The sequence below is a fragment of the Metopolophium dirhodum genome, chromosome 8, assembly GCF_019925205.1.
Source record: "Metopolophium dirhodum isolate CAU chromosome 8, ASM1992520v1, whole genome shotgun sequence".
Lineage (NCBI taxonomy): Eukaryota > Metazoa > Arthropoda > Insecta > Hemiptera > Aphididae > Metopolophium > Metopolophium dirhodum.
Genome location: NC_083567.1, coordinates 5,942,987 through 5,968,442, shown reverse-complemented (window position 1 = coordinate 5,968,442; position 25,456 = coordinate 5,942,987). Strand labels below are relative to the sequence as shown.

Below are 25,456 nucleotides of genomic sequence, written 5' to 3'. Positions count from 1 at the left end.
TAGGTTATTCGTTAATCGTTATACCTAGACACCTATATATAGTGTCTATACTGTTCATATCTCGTTACACTGTTAGGCTATACAAACTTTTATTTTTCAAATGAGAATTTCCTTTTTTACTGCAAATTATTTAGCAGATGATGTTCTTGTAAATGCAGATGTATCTCAATCAAAATTCTTAAAAGTATAGCTGCTGAATTATTAAAATGTGTATACTAAGGATAATAATCACACGACTGCTCACACTATAATAGGCAAGCATCTGTGCCCTGTAAAGAAAAAATGCGTACGGTTAAAAATATCGATACCTAAATACTTTACGGGGTCCTTACTCCCTACGACGAGGCACACGCCAAGCAAATAAAAAAATGTACGAGACCCTAAAAAACGGAGGGGCCCCGGCCGCGTTCGCGGCCTAGCGGCCATGGCCAGGCCGACACTGTGGGTAGTACCATACCTATATTATATACCAATACAAATTAGTAATTACAAATGTACAATATGGTTTATTATAACTTAAAAGTTATGACTAGTTATAAGTAAATATCTATCACTATCGCAAAAAAAAAAACAGTTTAATATACGTAATATCATTATCAACTGTTAAAGTAACATGGCTGTGTTTCGGGTGAACAAAATGGGTGGTATGTATTTTAAGGGTGGGAGGTTGGTATTAGCCACTGGTTGGTTATTGAAATATTAGAGGGCGTTCACAAGTTCACAACTTATATCCCCTATCTTTTTCAAGAAGCATTTCCACCCTTCGACGAAATACTTAGTACTTGTTTACTAAAGTGTGTTGTAGAAAGAAGTGCGTTGTATAATAAGTATTATTATATTGTAATATTTTTATTTGGGTAAGTTGAATTATACAGTTATTATTAATTAATAATTTATAAAATACAATTAGGTTCAGGCAATTGACTTATTATATCTGAATCAAAATAAAATATTACTATAGACTTAATAGGACCGATAGTTAGTTAATCATTTTGATACCTACCGGTTTTAGTATACCTACCTGAATTAATCGCTGAAATATGCATATGCAAATATCTATCATAAAAATTATACTACAAATGCAATGTAATTATGTTTTAATCAATTACATTTTAAACAATCAGTATTTTGTGTGATTACATAGAAGAAATATATTATATTAATTACTAATTAGTAGGAATACAACTACAATACAATTACTATGAATATAAGTATAAGTATGTAGGTATATAGTGATTTAGTGAGTAAGGACATAGTATCGACTATGTATACCGAAACTTTGTTACACTATATGTTGAGCATTCGTCAATCGACTTGCACTCAGCGCAAGTAAGTGTTCTAGCAATCTACTATTTAATATTTCAAAATATAAAATTAACATTAAATGTTAGGTGTTAACATTATTAGAGTTAGACTTATAGTTTTAAGTATTTATGCTTTTTATATATAATATAAACTTAGAGTTTTAATTTTAAATATACACAAATGTTTTCCAAAAAAATGTGTTATAAATTTAAAGTTATAAATTCACGTCCTTTTGGATCAAATACCTACTCAACATTTTTAGTGCATATTTTGACTATTTTGGTTTTAAAGACCATAATATATTTTATACTAAAACTATATTTAAAATAAAAAGTCATTGTGTGGTTTGAACTGATTTCATTGTTTTTATGTTTTTCATTGAGTTAGTTGTTGAAAAATACTTGAATAGTTGTAATGTGATAGTTATAATAAGGGTTGAAAGTGTATTTGAGCGAAGCAAGAAAAATTTATTTTGATTTAGTGTTAAGGTTTTATTATTGACACCTAAGATCTAACCGCGTCATGAAGGCGTTATACCCACGAATATTTTTAGCAATACACCACTGATTCTATACCTACGAAAAACGATTCTGAGCAAAGACCTATATCACTATATCAGCCTATATTACCAAGTATATTTTATGATATTATTGCTATTTAACTATTTAAGTAATTTGTTTTACTATTAATTAGTAATAAAATAAGTTGAATTATTTTTTCCTAAAAAAATTGCATTTATAAAATGTCAGTGTGTGTATATAAAGTATAATAATATAGGTACTCTAACATTTTCAAGTATCCACAACTAATATTTTCAAAATTCAAATTACAACAAAATAACTAAAATCACTACGTATATTGTTCGTTTAAATATATATTTCTTACATTTCATGTACAATGTACACTAAAGAATTTGGTGAACATTTTTACGGTAATAAACTAACAACAGATACAGAACAATATTTTTATACTGCCCCCCAAAATAGATGGTAACAGACACATAAAAAAAACACACATTGTAAAATCAATATATTTATTGTTCCGCTCAGCATCTAAAAAAAGTTTGTGTTTACAATAATGTTTAGTTATATAATGCTAATTACGAAGTTCTGCAAATATAATATAATGTATAACTGTGTAGGTAATAATAGCAGGTACCAATAATTAATAATGTATTAAGTAGTTAATACCTACAACCTGTGAGAATTAAAAAAATAACCTTAGATATTATATAGTTAAACATATTTTTCAAACTAAACTTTTTCTTTGAGTTTTGAATATTAAATACATTTTTTTGCTTTTATCATTAATTCGTTTATATAGGTATTGATTATTTGATTATATTTGTCAAGTCTTGATATTCACATACCAAAAAATATTATTTTAGACACTTCCCAGTTTTTTTTTTCACTGATTCGTACCTTTAAATGTATACGACAATATTGAATTATATTGCAATCAACTTTTTTCACATTTATATAATATAGCCGCTTTTAGTAATTATTCGTTAGATGCCTACTTACTTTTTTCTTCTTTATTGCAGAGATGTTAACATTAAATTATTTTATCTCAACAATTAACAGACGCATAAACATGTTAGATGGTTAGAAACTTAGATGTAAATGTTGTGTTAAATCTTAATTAATTTACTTCAAACAATATGTTCCATAGCGAATTCCAATAAGGCTTTTTATTTAGTCGAAAAGAAGCTTAAAAGCCAAATAAATTACAATAAACAATAAAACGCTAATAGGTACATACTACTAAAAACAATGCAACTATATTTTGTGATAAAAATATAAAAGTAACATAGGTACTGTGATATTCAATCAAAATGTTGTGCTTTATTATGTTTAGATTTATTTAAGTTTTTTAATCATGCCAAAAAATCAACAAACCCAACAAATATTGAACGATACAAGAGATGATTCGTCTTCATCTCGGGTCGTTATGCTGTTTGGATCAGACGAGGAATGTGACTTAACATCAGATGACTTAACATCCGGCGATGAAGATACGTTGTCTGTAAATCAATTGTCTGGTATCCGACGGTTCCCAGTACCAGATTCCCGAAAACCGTGTACTGTAACCAATTCTCGGGAACGCTGGCGCCAACACAACGTTACCGGTGCCTTTGCAGAACTTCGTAAATTGGTACCCACTCACCCACACGATAAGAAATTATCGAAGAATGAAATTTTAAGAATGGCTATTAAGTATGTGGTATATTAACATAATATAAATAACAATGTACCTTTAGATCTTTTATTATACCTATATATATATATATATATATGTATTTATGCATTAGGTATGAATTATACTGCCGCGGTTATATTGTAATATGTTAATTAATTGGAAAGTCTGCAGTAACTCTAATTCAAAATTTAACGCGGATATTCTAGTGAATTTGTTTTAAATTTAAAATATGACTAATAGCCTCCATTTAACCTTGTTTTAAAAAAATTCCTTTTAAAGATTCGAAAATAGCCATTTTGTAGTTATTTATATTTTATAATATAGAGAAAAAATCAGTTGGATTTTGCATGAATGAAAGCAACTTATGTTTTCAAAAATAAAGCAGAATATTGCAGTGAAATTGTATGATTTTCAGTTGTCCACTTGTCCGCACCATTTAATAATAAGTAATAATATTATTACTTATTCAATAGGTATAGGTATAAATGTATAATAAAGAACAAACTATACACACTCGTTGAAATTGTATGTAATATTTGTTTTATAATATTGTTCAATATATCCTCCATAGGTAATTAATGCATTATGCACAAGTCAATTTTATAGGCTTGTTATCTCTGTAACGAAATTAATTAATTTTCACTGGGAATATCTAGCACATTTTAGATTCTGAGCGAAGCGATGAATGTATTGATTTTACAATGATGTGTGTTTTTTATATTTTGTTGTGTCTGTCATCACCTTTTAGGACAGTAAAAGTGCTTGGATTTTCTTCAACATTAATTTTTCTGATAGGAAAGTGAATCTAGTTGGTACTTTGGGGGGTCAAAAGTAAAAATTTCCCAGTAGTTTTCAAAAGCGATGTGAAAAACAAAAGAAAAATTAAGGAAAAACGGGAATTTTTACGCAAAATCTGTTTTCGAGAAAAAACAAATGATCGAAGGTACATGAAATTTTGACTGAATGTTTATATAAGCATTTTCTATACACCATAACCTTTTCCAAATATTTTGACTTATTTTGAGCTGTTTACGGACGTTTTCAGTTTCCATTTTTTTTAGTTTTTTTTTTTTATATAAATATCAATAAAATTTTATTCGATGGTTAAAAAAGTTTGAAAATTTAATAGAAGGCTCCTGGTTATTGTTTCAAAGGCAGTTGAAAAAAATTAAAAACCCTTAGTCAAAGTTTTTATTTGTAAGCATTTAAAATTCAAATCTTGACAAAATACGGAAAAATCACGAAAATTAGCAAATTATTTTGAGTTGGAAATTCATAAAAATATTTCTTTTTGAATCTAAGATTTGAAAATGTAATATAAGATTATCCATAAGTTTGTCAACCTTTATCAAAAAAAAAATGTCTACAAGAAAGTCAAATTAAATTTTTATGAGCGTTTGAAATTCATATTTTTACAACATTTAATACATATTCACTCGATATCTCATGTAACGATTTTCTTATTTTGTTGTAATTACAAAACGTATGACTGTAGATACTTGAAAATTTCACTGAATGTTTGTATTACCATTTTCTATACACGATAAAATTTTGAAAATAATTTGACTCTTTTTGAGCTGTTACGGACATTGTCAGTTTTCAAACCATTGTTCTCTAACCAATACTATGTATAACAAAATATTTACCTACATGGCTATTGGCTGATACAATAATACACAATATTACTATATGTAATATGTAAGTAGGCGTTACTTATGATAATTTATTGTTTAATCTTATAATATATTAATTTGTAAATTTTATTTTATATTTATTACTAAATAAACTGAAACAACACTAGTATAATTTATTTTTGATACAAATTTTTCTTACTAACTTATATTTTATAATAACAATCGCCTTTGAAATGACACAAAACTTTTAAATTCTTCTATAACTTTCAGAAGCTTCAACATTGACCGTTAATTCCTGTTCGTCGTAGAGGTTGTTACTTGTTTTACACAAAGTTGACGATAATATAAATTATGGTGTCTGTGAGCCGTTCGAATCACGACATCACGTTAAATGAAATACCAAACTTGAAACTACCAAAGTATTATTTCTTAACCATCGACATCAGCGCGGTGTCGGTTTCTGAGAAAAGGCAATATTTTTTCGCTGAAAATAGTTATCACCGTCTGGCGTCCACTACTATGTATTATACCGAAGTTTTCGTGTCAACGACAATAATAACATTGCATATGATTTAAGAAATAATGATAGTCGATAAACAAATACGTTGAAGTGATTTGAAGTCTAAACATCCAGGATTCATTAACAATGTAAAATAACAATTGGTAAAAATACATGCAATTATTATTTTAGAGCATTTATCTGAACACTTGAAGTTTTACTAATAAAAAAACCGAAATTCAATTTATGTGTGTGAACATTTATTATTAAATGTTATTCATTTATTTTTACATTAGGGTGTGCCCGTAGTTCCGCCTATGATTATAAACTATTCCTGCAGAGTAAACAATTATATTTTGTTTATCCCATGGACGTTACACAGGTGTATCTATACGAACTAACACGGGTAATCTAATTGAAAATAATATTATTTAAGTAAAAAAAAAAGTTATAGTTACTTAATTGTGACGAATTATTGAACGAAGTCATGCCCATGCACAGCACTATAATTATGGCATAAGACATACGGCACACACACAACGTGGAAGACATATTTTTCAGAAATCAGTCACCGTGTTTTCACAGTACAACTACTTACGACTTTCTAGTGACAAAAACTAATGAGAAACCCGAGAACCACTGCTTTTTATAAGCCCTTCTGATTGTTCAGTTGCTGTTGAACCTACTTGTTTTCTACACAAGTTTCAGTCACGGTAAAACACATTTGGTATTAGTTTTTTTTTTAATTAAAATATAGGATGTTAACCAAGTACGTTGACTTAATGTCTTGTCCATGGGAGAGTTTTCACCGACACCGCAGCACTCAAATATGGTACCAACCTACCAATTATTATAATATGACCCTATAGTGGCAGTGTTGCAAAGTAGGTACTCGAGTAAAATTTGTCACCAATTTGCCACCAGAAACCATCACAAGAGAACGATTATTTTTAATTATCCGATTTTGGTGTCTGTTTATTAGTATAGATTTTTGAAATTTCAAGGTTTTGGTTTGGATGTTAAGATTGGTTATTGACCTTTTAGATTCTGAGTGGAATGTATTGATTTTACAATGATGTGTGTTATTTTTTAATTTTTAATTTTTGTGTCTGTCATCACGGTTTGGGGCAGTAAAACTGCTGTTCAACAGTATCTTTTTCGATAGGAAAGTGAATCTAGTTGGTACTTTGAGGGTCAAAAGTAAAAATTTCCCAGTAGTTTTCAAAAGCGCCGTGAAAAACAAAAGAAAAATTAAGGAAAAACGGGAATTTTTGGTGTAACTCTAAAACAAATTAATGTATATACATGAAATTGTCATTGGTTGTTTATATTTGCATTGTCTCTACACGATAAAATTTTAAAAAAATTTTGATTTGTTTTGAACTTTTTAGGAACATTTTCAGTTTCCAATCTTATTAGTATTTTTTACTATGGTTGTCAATAAAACTTTATTTGTTGGGTAAAAAAGCTTGAACATTTAATACAAGGCTCCTACTATATTGTTACAATTATATTTAAAAAATATAAAAATCCTTAGTCACAGTTTTTATTTATAAGCATTTAAAGTTCAAATCTTGACAAAATATAGAAAAATCACGAAAATTAGCAAATTATTTTGTGTTAATAATTTATTGTTTATTAATTCAATTATTTGTCGCGTAAAAAAAAGTTAAAATGTAATACAAGGCTCCTGATATATTGTTACAATAGCAGTAGAAAAATATTAAAAATACATAGGCACAAATTGTTCATAAGCATTTTAATTTCAAATTTTAACAAAATTTATAAAATGTTCAACTTTTATATTTAAGGATTGAAAATTTAAAACAAGGTTCCACGTAAATAGGCACATGCATCAAAATTAAAAAAAAAATTATTTGCTTAATAAATTACATTAAAAAAGGTGGGTTATTCTTATTTGAGAAATAGAAGTTTGGAAAGATAGGATACTTGTCTTCTAAGTAAGGAAAATCTTAAGAATTTTAAAATGCGTTCTTTATTAAATACCATACGTATATAGGTATACTAAAAATCTTCAAAAATGGTAATTTGAATAAATTAATTATTAAATGAAAAATGGTGGTGAGCTTGCTTGGTGTATCACCTCGTTTGGTAAATAATTTAACTTTCAAATATATATAATATCTATAGAGGCGCAAGGCCGGGGGGAGGGGGAATGGGGTTCAAACCCCTTCTTTAAAACATGCAAAGTATATAAATGTATTTACAAACATTTAAAACTACCAAAATATTTTTAAGTATTTATTTTTTACGATAATGACCCTCTCCCCTTGAGTGAATTTCTATCTACCGTCTACAGCAGCGTTTCTTAAACACTGTGTACCGCGGAACCCCAGAGTTCCGCGTAAGTCAAGTGATTTTTTTCAAAATCGATCTCTGTGTTAAATGTTGGTGCATTTCAAAAGATTAATATCCTCCATTGTCATAAAAGGCCGTGTTGGCACTTTTACCGTTGTCAAAATGACACATTAAAACTATTGAATCAAAGTAGGTAGAACCCATAATATTGTCGAGCTATAATAACTTACTGTTGAAAGCTAAATGAAAAAAGCTAAAAAAAAAAAGGTCCCACGATAAAAGTGGACATAAAAAAAGTGTTCCACGGATAAAAAAGTTTAAGAAACGCTGGTCTACAGCACTGAATAATATAACGGCTATAACATTTATATTATATATATTTTTATGACGCGTATACATTTGTTACGATGCAGTTTAAATAAGTGTATAAATGTCAGTTAATATTTTAATATTTATTTATTGATAACACTGTACATGGTTATTATACAGGTACATTCGTCTTTTAAGCGGAGTCCTCGAATGGCAAGAGAATCAACAAGATTTCAGCAATAATAATGAAGACTGTATGGACAACAATGTGTATTTGTAATTAAAATCTGTATGGCAAAAGAAAATATTACATTATTATATCACGATGATTTAAATCGTAATAATAATGCGTCATGATATAGATATAATTTACATACGACCTGATGAATAAACGCACAGAAATAAAAGACCATGTTACTATTTGAGGACGTACTATGTATAATTTATCAATATATTTAATAATTGCAATATTTAAGACGTATAGGTCGTAGCCCGTAGATATTCTTATATAAATTACAATTTATAACCATTATAACATAAATAAATACATATGTCACCTCGACTTAAAGTTATGCCTTATCTCCATTTTAATGTTCCAACTTAAATAGGGATCACAAAAGTTTAGAGTATGCATAGCTAGCAGCAGGTTTGAAAGTTTACTGAGTAGTATATGGTATATCCAATCCAACAGGCAGCTATTTAATCTCGGTTGAAATTAATTCACAAAAGGGGGTTCGCAGACATTGATTTGCCAATGTACTGAAACCGAGAATAGAGATACTTCGATAAAGCGCTGTAATATTTGTTCATTTTTTCATAAGTGAAGTTGGGCTAGACGCTAATACATACATAATATATATTCTTTTAATATAGTTTAATAATTTAATTAGTGTCAAATAAATAAATAGATGTATGGTGTTACAGACATCCTAGTAATAAGAGTATAATATTATTTTAAAAATTATTCATTGATTACAGATATCATTAGCGTCAACATGAGTAGATAAGTGCCTATATAATATAATATAATGTATGATTTATATTAAAACAATGTTTGTTTGTTTTATTATTATTAAGTTTTAAAAAATATTATTTTTAAATGCTACTACAAAATAATAAATAACTTACAAAATATATAATCCTCCAATAGAATTTTTATGTAAAAAATAAAAATTCTGTTAAAAGTTACCAATATATAAATGTATGTATTAGAAACTTAATAAATATTAAGAATCAATTCATATTTAACATAAAAGTAACGTATTCTAGTTAAAATTGAGTATATTATTTAGATAATTAAAGTATTTTATTTATACTAATATTGTATACATTACAAAAAAACTCAAGAAGTACTAACTAATAAATTTAAATACAAATAATAATTACAAAAACAATAAAACTTTTATTAATTATTATTAAAAAAAATCGTACAAAAATAACATTATCTTACTCAATTAATACAAATGAATTAATATCTACGAATATATTCACTATAACGAGGAGGTGTATTCCAAACTGCACTTGATGTACGTTGTTTATCACGGATATTCCAGCCTTTGAACATTTCTTTAAGACTCATACTTTTAGGACAGTCAAAGAATAAGTCCCTTTCCTTAGAATCAATATGATATTGAAGTTCAAGTACAGCTTTTCTATTTTCTCCTAAAGATACATTTTTAATTAGTAATAATTAGTTTATTCTGCTAAATTAGTAAGTAATATTTTTTATTTAGTACATGACAGATGTACATACGTTTTGCCCAATTTGGAACAGGTTTTTTTGGTCCAGATTCATCTTCAGAAGAATCACGTGCTGATACATCATTTAACCCATAATCATTTTTGTTATCAATCTTTAATAAGAAAAATTTAATAAATTACTTAGACTAAACAATTGAAATTCAGAAATAAATATATTAATTAAAATAACTCAACAATACCCAATGATATAGCCGTAATTATACTACCTTATATGTAATTTTTTTTATTATAATTAAATAATAAAATACCTAAATATAGTAATTAGTATAATAAATTAGGTGCAGATGTTCAATTATACCTACCAACCTAACTTAGGTAGGTGTTAAATTTTTAATAATATGCTATTGTTTTTTTATTTCTATTTCATATATGATGGCTTACAAAAGTTTTAATAATATTAGAGGTACACAATTACATAAATATTTTATATGATAATATTACATTATACTATATTAAACTTATTTAAAATACATTATGATACGAAAATACATTATGTTGAAAACAGTGTCACACAATTATTGAATAATAATTCTGATAGTTCACAGAACAATTGGACATTTAGAGTATTTAGAGCATAATAATGTTTAGTGTTTGTTGGTAAGGGTCTATTTTTACCTTATTTTTATTTGGGGGCTTTTTTCTAGATGGTCACTATATTAAATGTTTAATTACAGTGTTATACAATTGTATATACTAAAATATCTATAGTAAAACCAACTGTTTTTACTATGGAAACTGTCAAATCAATAAGGTTTGTTCAACATTTTTATTTATTAATAAAAAACTAATTATCAAATTGGTTTATAGAATAAATGCAATCCCATACACGTATACCCGTGTATCATGTGTTATTCTAGTAAACGCACTTATAGAAAAACAGAGAACTGGGTGTACTCCCCACTACACCACAGACAATATCATGTGTATATCAACTAAACAAAAAAATAGTTTTTTTTAAGTTAAAATAACAAAATACTCAAAATATTTATATTATACCTAACAATGTATAGAAATGGAACATTTTTTTTTTTTATTATAATTTTGAGGAACTAAAAAAGAATAATGTATAAATTTGGTTTATTCAATTTTAGAAAAGAAACAAGCTTACTTTTGATTTTGGTAATGTTGCTGGTTTTGATGCTGATGAAGTAGGTATATTTGAAGTTAAAGCTTTAGGACGAATTACCGATTTACTTTTTTCCGGTCTGTTAATAATTTAATATGTAAATTAATAAAATTACAATTGTATAATCATTTAGTATTTAAAGATAAACTAAATGGCAAATACAATTATTATCAATTTTGAAAAAATATAAATGTCATAATATATATAAATAAAGTTTTCTTACTTTGTTTCAATTTTCTTTTTTAATTCATTTTCTTTCATAATGCGATTCATTTCTAGTTTTTGCTATAATAGTTAAAATAATTTTTAGTAAAATTACAAATACAAAGTATTTATTGATCATAAAGTAATGTATGTGCATATAATATATTACTGTTTTTAAATGCTTTGCTTCTTCGGCTAGTTTACGTTTAGCATTAATCTCAGCTAATCTAAGTTCTGCTAGCTTTTGTTTTTTTAATGCTTCCTCTTTCATCATTGTTTCTTTTTCTTTTTGTTTTTCTTCTTTTTTCCTTTTCTCTTCAGCAGCTTTTTTATATTTTTCTTCAGCACGTTTCATTTGTTCTTCTCTGTGTTTAGCAGCTCTTAAATGTTGATCTTCAAATTTCCTATGGATAATTAAACAAAGATAATAAGAAGTTGAATATGCGTTAGAATTTAATAATATAAGTATAAATAATAAGCTTCAAAGCTAAATGCAGATAATCTTCTACAAACAAATAAAGGAAATTGTATCATTAACATAGAAATATAATCAAAAGCAAAATTACAAATTACTAGAAATTGTAGATGAATTAATGAAGTGATGATTTAGTTATAGTGGAATGTTTCAAGTTACAACAATTAAGAGGACATCGTTCCTGCATGTGTTGTATCCGTATTCTTACTAATGCATAATATACCAAAATGTACGTCAATCAGTTCCAATTTTGTATTGTTACCTTAAGAGGATACTATACCCGCTAACGTTGTCTCTCTCTTACAGACGCATAACAAAGCAAATTGTATGTTCTGAATAATCCGTTTAACTCTGATAAGATAAAATTGGAGAGAATTTACCTATTATCAAATTTGGAAGTAAGAATATGCTGAATATCACACATTTTTTTTTAGATTTTAATTTTAATGCAAGTTATAAGTATTTTAAAATTAACAATTTTAAAATACTCATAACCAATAAGATATACTAGACAATATTCTCACTTCTAAATTTGATAATAGGTCAATTATTCGCTTCAATATTAATCATAACAAAGTTAAATAGATTATTCAAAAGGTAAAATTTCCTATGTTATGCATGTAAGAACATAATATGTGTTCTTTCTTTAGTTTTTTACTATATTTTAATTTTTAAATAATTTATGAGCATTTTAAAATTTAAATATTTTATAATTCACTTAAAAATTAAAATACCATTAAAAACCAACGAGAGAACACAAATAATGTTTTATTTGTCATCTCTGTATTACAAGTGCGTAACATCATAGCAAATTGTACACTCAACAGATCACTTTAAGCACCATTAGTTTAAAAGTCATTGAGAATTGACCTCTTATAAAATGTAAAGGTAAGATTATTATCTAGGAAATGTTATAGGTTTTATTATATTCTTATTTTAATGTGAGTTATGAATATTTTAAAATTGTAAATTATTTTCTACATCTTAAAATACTCATAGCTTGCTTTAAAATTAAATTATAAAAAGCTTGTGACATTGCGTACATAATAATCTTACCTTTAAATTATATAAGAGGTCAATTCACTCTAATTTTTAAACCAACGGAGCTAAACGTGATCTACTGAGCGTAAAATATGCTATGTTACGCACTTGTAAGACGGTAAATGTCGGTGTAACGCCCTCTTAAGTTTGATAATAAGTCAATTCACTTTAATATTTAAGCTAACAAAACAAAATTGGAGCTGCTGGACTCACATTTGGATATACTATGCGTAGTAAGACTGAGATAATACATGCGGGGGGTATTACGTACCATATTAATTTACATTAATTAAAATGTATGAAATTTTTTTTAAACCTTAAGTATTAAAAATAATTGTATAAATTAAATTTTTCTATGTTCAAAATGTTCCAAGGTAAATTACTGGTATTAATTATATATAAATATATTCCTTATCTATATACATTATACACGATATATATATTCTTAGAAGTTTGATAAATATTTTATATAGAAATTAAACACTTTTAAAACAAAATTGTGATTAGGTACTAATGATAGATATTTTATAATTGAAGTATGAACAACTTAAAAGGTATCTTGTATTATTTGAGATTTTTTACTTAAAAAGAAACATTTTATCATACATCAATAAAGAATTATTGAAAATTATATCTTTTAAAGTAAATGCTTATCTAAATGTTTGGTGAAAATTTCAAGATCGTAGTTATTCATTTTGAATTGAAAAAAAAAAAAACAATTTTGTCAAAACCAGTTTCTCCATAAAAATTCTTGTTTATATCTGATTTGTTTTATAAGTATTAGAAATATAATATTTTTGACATTCCTAAACACCGAATGAATACAATTGGCTACCAGTAACCACTTTTAAAGATTGAATTATTTTTAGCGCTTCAAAAGGGGACGGACATAAAAAATCACTACATTCATCAAAATCTCAAAATAAATGTGTCATACTTGAAGAATTTCTTGCTTATGAATCATACGAATACTCGAGAAATCAATAGTGGCCTTTCTACAGTACAATCAACATTCTTTATGCTATCTATCAGAAACAGTTAACAGCATAGGCATGAGAACATCTATATATTGAAAGATGTTCTCTACAATATCAATAATAAATAAATAATATTTTTAAGCAATTAACTATTCAAACTAATTATTAATAAAAATTAATAACACTGAAATACCTTTGATCTGCTTTGGATTTAAGATGTAATTCTTTCCTTTTTTCAGCTTCGTTTTCTCTGATTTGATGAGGAGTTTGTGATTGAGGATCTTCTAATGATTTTCCTGGCGTTGATATTTGTTTTTCTAATGGCACATATAATACATTAGTTTTTTTAGCATCGATATTATTCTCTTCTTGAAGTTTTCTTTTCATTGTTCTGGTCATATGCGATTTTTCCTCTATATTGACATCGATATCTTCTAATTTTTCACGCCGTTTATTCTTTATTTGAGATTCAAGACTATAAATTATATAAATACATGAAATTAAGAATAATAATTATTATTAGTTATCTTAAATATTGTATACCTTTTATTCTTAGACGTTAATTTGATTAATGTTTCAGGTTTTGTAGAATTACTATTTTTAGCACCAATTGGAGATTCTTCTGGTAAATCAATAATCATCCCCAATTTTTTTGTTTGATTTCTTACTGACAACCTTTTAGTCAAATCATAAGTTTTGTTGGCATTAGTTTCCTTTATATGGGTCCCAATATCTGGAGAAAACATCCCAGGAGATACAGGTTCTTCAACATTTCTCATATTTTTTTTATCGACTACAAAAGTTGAATTCGCTGTTGGACAAGCAATAGGAGCTATATCCATAAATGTAGATAAAGCTCTTGCTCGACTGGCTCCTAAAATACAATCAAGGTTAGGTTTTTTAATTTTACTAAAATTATCTCAATCATATTTAAAAGTAATTATTATTATAAATATACATATTAGATATGGTTTTAAAAATTAGAAATATATTACAATTAAAAACCAAACATGTAAATAAAATTAACTTAAAGCTTAATAATTGAATTACCTAGAGTAAGTAGAATCAAATTTATTACAAGAATATTTAAATTTTTAGCACTATAAATCATAAATAAGTTATTACTTGTAGATGGTCCAGAGCTGCTGATTGTTGAGGATTCTCTAATGCTTTTTATTTTATCTGATGCAATCTATAAATGTTCAAATATATATTATTAATTTATTAAATTAAATATTATGTCACATTGATACTTCTTAGAAAACAATAATATCTGTGCATAATGAAGAAAAGAAAAACATTAGTTGATTTAAATGAAAACAGTATTTTCTTTACATAGTATTTATACCCAAAATTAAGATAAATAAACAAAAAGAGAAACTCAAAATTATCATACCCTTCGATAAAAATAATATTATTAGCACCATTTGGTTCTACTACACTTTAAGTAATTAAATGTAATACAAAAAAAAACATGCTAGGATAGTCATAACTCATAAGTATCAATGCCACAGTTGAAATATAAAACAATTTAAGAGTAAGAGAATTAAAACAAAGAAATAAATGGTTGGTCGGTTATTTATTAGTTATACATACAATAGAAGCTTGTCTTGTAGTTCTGCGGATAGGCGGAACAGCTGGTTGTTGAAAACCTGGTTCAGCAGCAAAGAGATCTCCAACTTGATCATATTTTGTTTCTAAACAATTTAAATAATCAATTTAAACTACTAAGTCATTTTTCTGAACTTTAATAATACTTCATTTTAATACTCAATAGTTAAATTTGTATAATCTATGACTTACTAGATTGTCTTTTAGATATATATTTTTTTTCAGGCACATTCTGTGCCGATTGCAATAGCTCATTGTAAACAGCATCTAGTTTTGAAGATTGTACCTATAATTAACATAAAAATGTTGTACTTTCCGTTATCCTAACTAACGCGAGACTCAATTTCTTTAGATTGACTATACACTGATGCTGCGACTACAAATTAAACTTGGATTAACGTCTTTGGGGCTCCGCTAAATGGAAAAGTAAAAAGCATAGGGGAACCAGACACCATAATTTTGAGTTTTATATAGCAAAGTTTTCCTGGAGACAAAACATCAAAGAAGGTCCATAAGAAATATTGAAAAATATTTCTGAAAATTGATCTACAAAAATAGAATTCCTTTTATTTTAAATGTGATAATTTTTTTTTACTATCTCTCCACTGCAACAACATGTGTATTGAAATACGGAACTATAAAGTCTGGCTGGTAGTCTTGGGATAGTAGTTGAGGTACCAAAATTGGGATTCTGAGTAGTTGCAGCATTGGGCAGTAGTCAGGATAGCGGAAAATTACCAAAAATTACACAGGTTAGGTTTTTAGGTCTCATGCAGATCTATTAAATATGATTAATCAATAACTCGTAAGAGGACGCTACACCCGCATGTGTTGTCTCCGTCTTACAAATGTACAACATAACAAAAACTGTTTTGCGCGGGAAAGAACCGAGAAGGACAGTCATAACTAAGAAACAGGATTTGCACCACATAAAAAGGAGAACTTTAGCTGTGCAACGTTGTTTTTTTTTTTATATCACTTATATGAAAAAAGTTCTTATTGTTTCAAAAACCATTATTGTTTATGTTTTTCAAACTTGAAAAACTTTTTTCATATAAACGATGTCAAAAAAATAAATATAATGGTGAAAATCTCGTTTCTTAGATATGACTGTAGCCTTCTCGGTTATTTCCGCGCAAAACAGTTTTTGCTATGTTGTACATTTGTAAGATGGAGACCACACATGCGGGTGTAGCATCCTCTTAAAAATAATTTAAGTAACTAACCTGAAAACCGTTATCCATTTCTGTGATACCATTATCCGTCAACGACGAAAACAACTTAAAAATTTGGAATATATCCGTTGAATCCATTTTTAATATGGAAGACTGAAACATTTAAGATCAACTTTTAAATTAAAGCAACATTGACATAAGTAATATAAATTATAGAAAAAGAGTTTTATCAAAGAAGGTACAATAAATCTGTAAATTAAAAGTCAGAATGCAATTTTATAGCCTACGATAGATAACTGTGAAACAGACGATAACACCTTTTAGCTCTGTGTTGTTGTCCACAATAGAATACAATTTATGTGGTACCAAGCAGGCTTATAAAATACAGACCCTAAACTAATATAAATTTCAGGGACTTGTAGAATTCATCGATTAGTTATCTAAAATGACAATACCTAGCAGAAAATGTTAGTTAAAAATTGATTTAATTTAAAACAAAACTTTAATTTGTCCGGTAATACTAAACTGCTGCGTCCAACGATCCAACGGTATTACTGCGATATTTGATGCATTCAAAATTTCTAACAATACTCACTCTGTAACAAATTACTCTTGTCATAAAAAATTAAATAACGATAGTAAGGTAGGCGCGATTGAAAAAAATGTTAAATGCACAGCGCGTTCATAATTAATGCCACACATATCGTACAAGTAATCGACGACGACGATAGACTCAACTCAACTTATAGTCAACCGGTGCGACATTTTATTATTATCACTTCCAAGTTCCGACTGACGAGCAAGATAATTACATAGAAATACGGAATAGAATAAATAATAATTATAATATACACAAATACGTACCACGGACGAGCAAGGGAGAGAACGACAACGGTTTACGGTGAACAGATTATTGGGAATAAGAAAAGCAGATTACATTACACACAATTTTAAAGTATATTTAAGAATAATTTAATATTAAGAATTATCTAAATAAATAAATAATATTTATTATTTAAATTTATTAAGCAATGTAGGGTTTTCCGTTAAAAATTCCGGCGCACACGACAATGCGCAATAACGGTCGAGTGTATTCAGCAGCATGGATTGTTGGTTGAGTAAGTGGGGGGCGACCACCGGCACCATAGCATAAACACGGACATGTTTAGTGGAAACCCGTCTTATATAATATTGTTCTATGATAATAGTCCGTGGCATAAAAAGAATTGTAAATTGTTGCGATACTATCGATATGAGTACAGTATCGATACTTTCTTTCGATATGAGAACTTTTTGGTATCGATACAATGTCTCGGTACTTTACTTGGATCGAAACTCGAAAGAAATGTACTCATCGTATCGTATCTAATCCAATTTTTTTTCCAATCAGCATAAATCCCCCATAAATTTAAATAATATTATAATTATTATTTGTTATAAACTTATAAATAATCATAGGCCGTAAATCTAATAGATTTACAATATAGTATACAAATTTGTAAGTGAATAAATAGTTAATAAAAGCATAGAACAATAAACTAACTAAATTAACTTAAAACCTGACCAAGAGACAAGAGTTACCTTATTAATAATGATAGTATGTGGCCATGTGGGATAGACTAAGCCACTAAGATGGATTTTTCCCTAATAAATGTTATATTTAACTTTATACAATGTAGGTTAGACGTATTGACTATAAGTCAAGATAAGACCAGAGAACAATTAATTAGGTAATGTATTATTCAGTGGGTTGATGAATTGACGATGAGAGGAATGGCCAATGGGATGATGTGCCAAGTCCGCGTAGAGTAAATGTTGTTCTCGCCGTGCTACCATAAAACCGTATTGTATTTTATTATTCGAATAAACGCCCGTTGTATACAGTATACTTTTAAGGTCTATGCGTGCTACCCACAACAACTGCATTTTCTGCACACGTGTGATATAATACTGGCATAGTGGCATCCCAGACATCGAATGCAACGGTCTTACATCCGTGTCTGTTACGCAAACGAGGTGTGCAGGGCCGCAGGGGGTTACAAAAATCGAATGATTTTAGCGCGGCGGAGATAACGTGCGAACCGCAGGCCCGGCTCGAGGGGCGACATAGGCCCACGCCTAGGGCGGCATTTTCAAAATACTCATAATATTATATTGTTTGGGGCGGCAAAATTAGTTTTTGCCCAGTTCACTATGTTCGCTTGATCCGGCCCTGGCGAACCGAATGCATATAGAGTAATATTACCTACTCTATGACCGAGTGCCGCCGTCGCGCGTGTTTATCAATAATTTTGTCGAAATGTTCGGTTTGTAACGTCTCACTGTTATTGTGATTTACTGCAGCATATTGTCCGCGATCCGACGGAAGTCAATCGATTTTGACTTGAGATGACTGACTTGCTTAGACACTCCAACACGGTTTTCGACTTTACATTTTTTACATAAAAAAAAACACCGGACATGCGACGGCACATACCACTCTAACCGGCGCATGCGGATTGCTCATTTTGGTTTCGTCTTAGATGGGTGATGACTGACTTGCTAGACCTCTAACATGCAGGTTTTCGAATTTATATTTTTTTACACATACAAAAAATCACCGGACATACGCTGAGGGATAGTATCATTGAATTGCCGATTTTCATGGGCCATTGAAGATTTCTAGACACTAAAACTTGACTTTCAAACTTTCCCGCCTTCGAAACGGGACCGCCAAAGAGCCAGGCCTTATCAGAAATTCTTATCACCAAATCACTATTATTATAAGACGTGCGACCACGGCTTTAGAAGATCTTCTAAGGCCGTGAGTGCGACCATATGTCCATATTGTTCTATGGTGCGACTATTATAATTCGACCGTGTCTCCAAAATCGGTATCCACTTACAACTAACACGGGACAGTTGTGTCCGGGGGTGTCCCCCTCCTAGACCGGAGGGCTAGTAGCAGGACCGGCTCAAGGGAAAAAAGTGAACTAGGCAAATTCAAATTTTGCCGCCCTTAACAATAGAATATTATCAGTATTTTGAAAATGCCGCCCTCTTACTAATGTGCAGCTTATGTGCCGGCCTAGGCATGGGCCTATGTCGCCTACCCCTTGAGCCGGGCCTGGCTAGTAGACTGTAGACATAATATAAAGAATATTTCTTTATATGTCTATGACTTCACCACTTAATCATCATCATCATCGCACTCGCCACTTATAGACATCTAAGGACATTTATACTTATTGGTTATTACTTATAAGGCATATGGTCGCACTGTCGCCTCCAGTACCGGGCCTACGTGTCTGACTAGTGTGACCAACCGCGACCGTATTCAGAATCGGCCAATTAGAAACCGCCAAGTACAATACAGTAACACGAAACACGTATACATTGGATATACAAATACGCGATTGCGATTTACGAACAAGTGCATACGACCGCTGTATAAATACCGGCGGTTCTCGTTCTCTTAATTCGTTGTTCAAAGCTCAACCCGTTCAAATCCGGTGCCGAGAGATTGGCTTCCGCAACTTACTGTTTCACGAGCGATTTCAGCATCGTAGTGTTGGAATTTTTTCCAGTTCGTTTTTTTTTTGTGTTTTGTTTTGTTTCCGTTCCACCGCGTACAGCGACCATGAAGTTAATGCGCGGATTGATCGTGTTCTCCGGGTTCCTATTGAATTCCGTACTCGCCGACTCTGTTGTCGATCTATCAGACTCTGATTTCGACTCGTCGGTAGCCGAATATGATACGTCTTTGGTCATGTTCTATGCCCCATGGTACGTGTATATGCACCAATATAATTACGGTTAGTTCTGAGCAAACTTATAATTGATTTCGATTTTCTGTTAATCTAGGTGCGGACACTGTAAGAAATTGAAACCCGAATTCGAGAAGGCGGCAAAGAGTCTACTGAAAGAAGATCCACCTGTAACATTGGCCAAGGTAATTTTTAAATTTTGTATTAGATAACTGATGTGCGACTGATATTTTGAGTGCCATACCTGTGTGCTAGAATTTGTTTGATACTCATGTTGCCGTTATTAATACAAAATTATTAGCAAATTGCAACAATAATATTATATATTCTATGAATGTTATACAGCAACAGTTAGGTTTAGCAATTTAAAGTAAAGTTATAGTTTGCATTTATATTATATACATTTTATTGTAAACCATACTGAGGATTCATTCTGTTTGCCATGAAAGGGCAGAAAAGATAAATACTCTCTACTTGGTATTTGTTGATCTAATGGGCTCACGCATGACAATAGTAACTATTATGTTCAAACTACGACGGTGATAGATACCTAGTATAGTATGCTTTGGTTTTAATTTTTAAAATGTGGTTCCGTATACCTATTTTAAAAATAAATTAAAATACCTAAATAATATTCTTTATAATAATAGTTTAATATAAAAAAATTAAATGCTTTTAAAAACTTGTATGATCCACTTTTTTAATGGCCAACAAATTCTATTTCAACTCTAAATCTAAATTATTATAAGTTATAATCTAATAGGATTGAGATTTGAGACTAATGTGTTGTAGTTTCAACACTAGTTTTCAATCTATTCTTTAAGGGGATTCCATACCGTGACGTTCTGTTTTTGTCTAACACACGAGGAACATAGGATTTTTGACGGATTCTTTGCCAAACATATCAATTGATCTAATGAAGTGATAAGAATTCTGAAAACAGATTTGAATTTGTCGCCAAGTCTACTTGAAATCGACTTTCCCAAAATTTAGATTTTTTGATTTAAGCTTCTCCAAAAATTGAAATTCAAAAATGTTTGAATACTATTTTTGAATATGACGTTTTCTGGAATTCGGGGGATAATATCAAAAATGTGGGAAAGTTGATTTCAAGTAGATTTGACGACAAATTCAAATCTGTTTTCAGAATTCTTATCGCTTCAATAGATCAATTGGAATGTTTGGCAAAAAACACATCTAAAATACTATGGCGCGCATGTGTTAGACAAAAATAGAAAATCACGGTATCGAATCCCCTTAATGCAACTTTAATTAACTTTAAAAAAACTTATTACTATTCATTTTATAAAATTGTTTAGTAGTCTTATTTGGATAACTATCATTATTCATTGGGATATTTTATCTAAGTAGAATTATATTAGTCTTATACTTTTTTTTTATAACATGATTTTTGTTTAAACCAAAAGGTTTTCGGTAATAATATAACTGTACAAATTCAACTTTTTTTATCTAGCTTTAATCATTTTGCTTGTAAGTACATTCTAATTATCTATACTACATTAAAATGTAATAAAAATAACACACAAAGTTTTTGGTATACTACATTATCAAACACTTATCTAGTATTGAAAATTATAATATTTTACTTAAATTGTTTAAAGGTGGATTGTACAGAAGCTGGTAAGGAAGTATGTAATAAATTTGGTGTCTCTGGATATCCAACTATAAAAATCTTCCGAAACGGTGAAGTTGCTAAAGAATACAATGGACCCCGTGATTCTGGTACATTCTATTAAAAAATTCATATATTAAATTAATGTACATTGTAGTGAAAAATATAATATTTATTCATTGTATGGTTAGCTGGTATTGTCAAGTACATGAAATCACAAGTTGGGCCAAGTTCAAAAGACTTATCTTCAGAAGACATTATTAAGAACTTCTTATCTAAAGATGAAGTGGTAGTTGTTGGGTTTTTTGAAACAGAAACTGATCTCAAGGGCAAATTTGTTCAACTTGCCAACAAATTACGTGAAAAAGTAAACTTTGGTCATACCACTTCACAGTCAGTAATTGACAAATATAACTACAAGTAAGTGGTAACTGTTACTCAGAAATAAAATGAAGTACCTAGTATATCATAATTAAAAAAATTAAAAAACATAATTCATTTATATTTATAAACAATATGTATTTAATAAATTATTAAATAATGCAATAAGCTAATCAGTTTGCATTCCAAGAGAGGGAAGTGTTTATGGATGATTTATTTTCATAACAGAGAAAAGAGTTCCTTACTACAGTCTATTTACAGGCATTTTTATTTTGAAAGAAAAAGTTGTTGATTAGAGAATTTGGTTGGTCACAGTACCCTTTAACTAAATGTGTATTTTTGTGAAGCAAGTTTTTTTTAGGGTTTATATGTAATAATTAAATACATTCTATCAAATGTTGTTTTGATTCTATTATTATTTTTTTATTTAGGAATAATGTTGTGCTCTATAGACCTAAGCATTTAAGTAATAAATTTGAACCAGATTTTGTTGTTTATGATGGTGAAGAATCAACTTCTGCTCTTGATTCTTGGATTACATCAAATTAGTAAGTATCAAAACTTATTAATTTATTTACCCAAAAAATATTTCCAATAAAATCAAAGTTGTAACTTATTCCTTCAATACATTTAGTCATGGTTTGGTTGGTTACCGCCAAAAGGAAAACATGGAAGCTTTCAAACCTCCTTATGTTGGAGTTTATTATGCTGTTGATTACGTTAAGAACCCAAAAGGAACAAACTACTGGCGTAATAGAGTATTGAAAGTTGCCAAGTCTGTTAAAGATGTTACATTAGCTATAAACAACAAAGATGATTTCCAACATGAAATAAATGAGTATGGTTTAGAATTTGTATCAGATGACAAGCCTATAGTTTTGGCACGTTCTCTGGACAACAAAAAGTACATAATGAAGGATGAATTCTCGTAAGTATATTTTTGCTTACTGAAATACTTGGTAGCTAACTGAGTTTTAAGTTTTTTCTTATTGTTATTTAATTAGAAAATTGAAACTTATAAAAGGTGTATTCTAAGTTCAACTATTTAAGACAAGTTTATACTACCATAGAAAACCCGTTTATTGACGTAAATCTGAAAATTTCAACTTTTAATACAAATAGTTTATTAATTTCAACCTAAGTTTACTTTAATCGTTCAAAAACCTCACATTTTTTATTTTAGATTAAACATAATTGAAAAAACCAAATGTATTTAACATATTTGTTTCAATAGATTTTCTGATTCCTGTGTTCTTGCGTTATACTATATAGAAAATATAATATATACTTATTTAAGTTTATGATACATTTAAATATTAACCTGTATTAAATATGTTAACTTTGATTAAGTTGAGTAAAAGTAACATCACATATTTTAATTGATTTGTAGAGTTGAAAATCTAGAAAAATTTGTAAATGACTTCCAAGACGGTAACTTAGAACCATACATTAAATCAGAGTCAGTTCCTGAAGATAACACTACACCAGTAAAAGTAGCTGTTGCCAAAAACTTTGATGATTTAGTTATTAACAACGGAGTTGACACATTAGTAGAATTCTATGCCCCATGGTGTGGACATTGTAAAAGTTTAGCTCCAGTCTATGAACAAGTTGCTGAAAAGGTAGTTATGCTTTTATAATATTAACAAAATATGTGTTCTTCATGTTACCTTTTCAAAGATTAAACTCAAAAAAATGTTTTGTATGTAGTCGTTGGTGATTTGAGTAAAAGAAATATATTTACTCAGTCTCATTTAAAAGTAACTTTGGGTGACAAGGTTCTACACAAAGGAGCTATTGTATGAAGAGTGGTGCTGATGACGATAACCAGTTTATCGAGTTTTGTAGTCCGACCAAACTGGACAAAAATCCCCTAAGTTATTTTTATATGAGAAAGAGTAGATAGTATGCTTTTATCATAATTTAATGCTGATTGGGTATTAAGTATAATATTATCTGCACAATCCCTTTGCCATTCACTTTTTAGTTATATTTTATAATTTTTCATTGATCTTGAAAAAGTCATCAATTATATAATATGTATCTTTGTTGATTAACTGTACTAAAATTTGTTTTAGTTAAAAGATGAAGCTGTGTCTTTGGTTAAAATGGATGCAACTGCTAATGATGTTCCTTCTACTTTCGATGTTCGTGGATTCCCAACCTTATATTGGTTGCCCAAGGATAGCAAAAATAAGCCTATTCGTTATGAGGTATTTAATGGTTAATCTTAACTTACTATAACATTTGATTAATATGTATTATTTATTAATGATATTAGGGAGGCCGAGATGTAAACGATTTTATCAAGTACATTGCATCTAAGGCTACAGATGAACTCAATGGATTTGATAGGTCTGGAAATCCCAAAGATGGCAAAGATGAACTGTAAACTGCAAACTATCGGTTCTAAATTAAACCACAAGGCTGATTTAATTTTATTGGAATTGGACTACTCTTTTTTTTTTTTATTAAATACTGAGTAGAGAGGAGAAATAATTTTTGAATCGATCCAAATTCAATACAAAACTAACTACTTTAAATTATTCTTGAAATAGATTATGCAAATATACATTTTATAGAAAATTCATGCTCCATTTTCCTAATCATATCTGTTGAAGTAAAAAGTTATTGTATTTAAACATGATTATTCTGTAACTAAAATTATAATTTTAATAAATATGTTGTGATTTTCTATTTTGGTTATAATTGTTGTTTTTTTATTTATTAATTTTGTATCTATAATTTTTAAAAAAAATATCAGAAATACTTTCAAATCGTCAGATGTATGTCCTATTAAATAAAGAAGCTTTTATTATACTCATTATTGCCGCCTAAGACACAGAATTAGAAATGGAAATAAATATTATATCTTAGTTTTACATTAAATATACAGGGCATTCGTGTAGCAGGTGATCTACTACCTCTTTTTAGGTGTATCAGGTGATCTACCATACTATACAAGGTGTAATTGGTGATCTACAATTATTATATTATATTATACTATTATTATACGCACATTATCTCAAACCGCAGTGGGACAGTATTGCGATAATGATTA

General features: G+C 28.9%; 3 protein-coding genes across 6 annotated transcripts; 2 read left to right on the top strand and 1 right to left on the bottom strand.

Annotated features, from left to right (window-relative positions):
- Positions 1-764: 764 nt before the first annotated feature.
- On the top strand, positions 765-9,529 carry LOC132949954 (T-cell acute lymphocytic leukemia protein 1-like). 2 transcript variants are annotated; one of them, XM_061021085.1, is made up of 3 exons: positions 765-857; positions 3,163-3,521; positions 8,446-9,529. In XM_061021085.1, the coding sequence occupies exons 2-3, from the start codon at positions 3,184-3,186 to the stop codon at positions 8,543-8,545; spliced, it is 438 nt and encodes a 145-aa protein (XP_060877068.1). In that variant the 5' UTR covers positions 765-857; positions 3,163-3,183; the 3' UTR covers positions 8,546-9,529. The 2 variants fall into 2 exon arrangements, with proteins under 2 accessions (XP_060877068.1, XP_060877069.1); XM_061021086.1 differs by lacking the exon at positions 765-857 and adding an exon at positions 1,215-1,329.
- On the bottom strand, positions 9,529-17,747 carry LOC132949952 (inner centromere protein A). Of its 3 annotated transcripts, none has more exons than XM_061021082.1 (12): positions 17,500-17,747; positions 16,687-16,788; positions 15,653-15,746; positions 15,446-15,546; positions 14,975-15,041; positions 14,393-14,723; positions 14,043-14,324; positions 11,526-11,760; positions 11,376-11,437; positions 11,135-11,231; positions 10,019-10,118; positions 9,529-9,927 (listed from the first exon to the last, which is right to left on the bottom strand). In XM_061021082.1, exons 2-12 carry the CDS (start codon positions 16,771-16,773, stop codon positions 9,734-9,736), a joined length of 1,650 nt encoding a protein of 549 aa, XP_060877065.1. In that variant the 5' UTR covers positions 16,774-16,788; positions 17,500-17,747; the 3' UTR covers positions 9,529-9,733. The 3 variants fall into 3 exon arrangements, with proteins under 3 accessions (XP_060877065.1, XP_060877063.1, XP_060877064.1); XM_061021080.1 differs by lacking the exon at positions 17,500-17,747 and adding an exon at positions 17,162-17,387; XM_061021081.1 differs by lacking the exon at positions 17,500-17,747 and adding an exon at positions 17,231-17,384.
- Positions 17,748-20,037: 2,290 nt separating this feature from the next.
- Positions 20,038-25,092, top strand: LOC132950404 (protein disulfide-isomerase A3). Its single transcript, XM_061021841.1, has 9 exons — positions 20,038-20,400; positions 20,479-20,566; positions 22,004-22,124; positions 22,206-22,434; positions 22,827-22,943; positions 23,030-23,323; positions 23,786-24,017; positions 24,474-24,608; positions 24,677-25,092. The coding sequence occupies exons 1-9, from the start codon at positions 20,255-20,257 to the stop codon at positions 24,785-24,787; spliced, it is 1,473 nt and encodes a 490-aa protein (XP_060877824.1). The 5' UTR covers positions 20,038-20,254; the 3' UTR covers positions 24,788-25,092.
- The last annotated feature ends 364 nt before the right edge of the window (positions 25,093-25,456 follow it).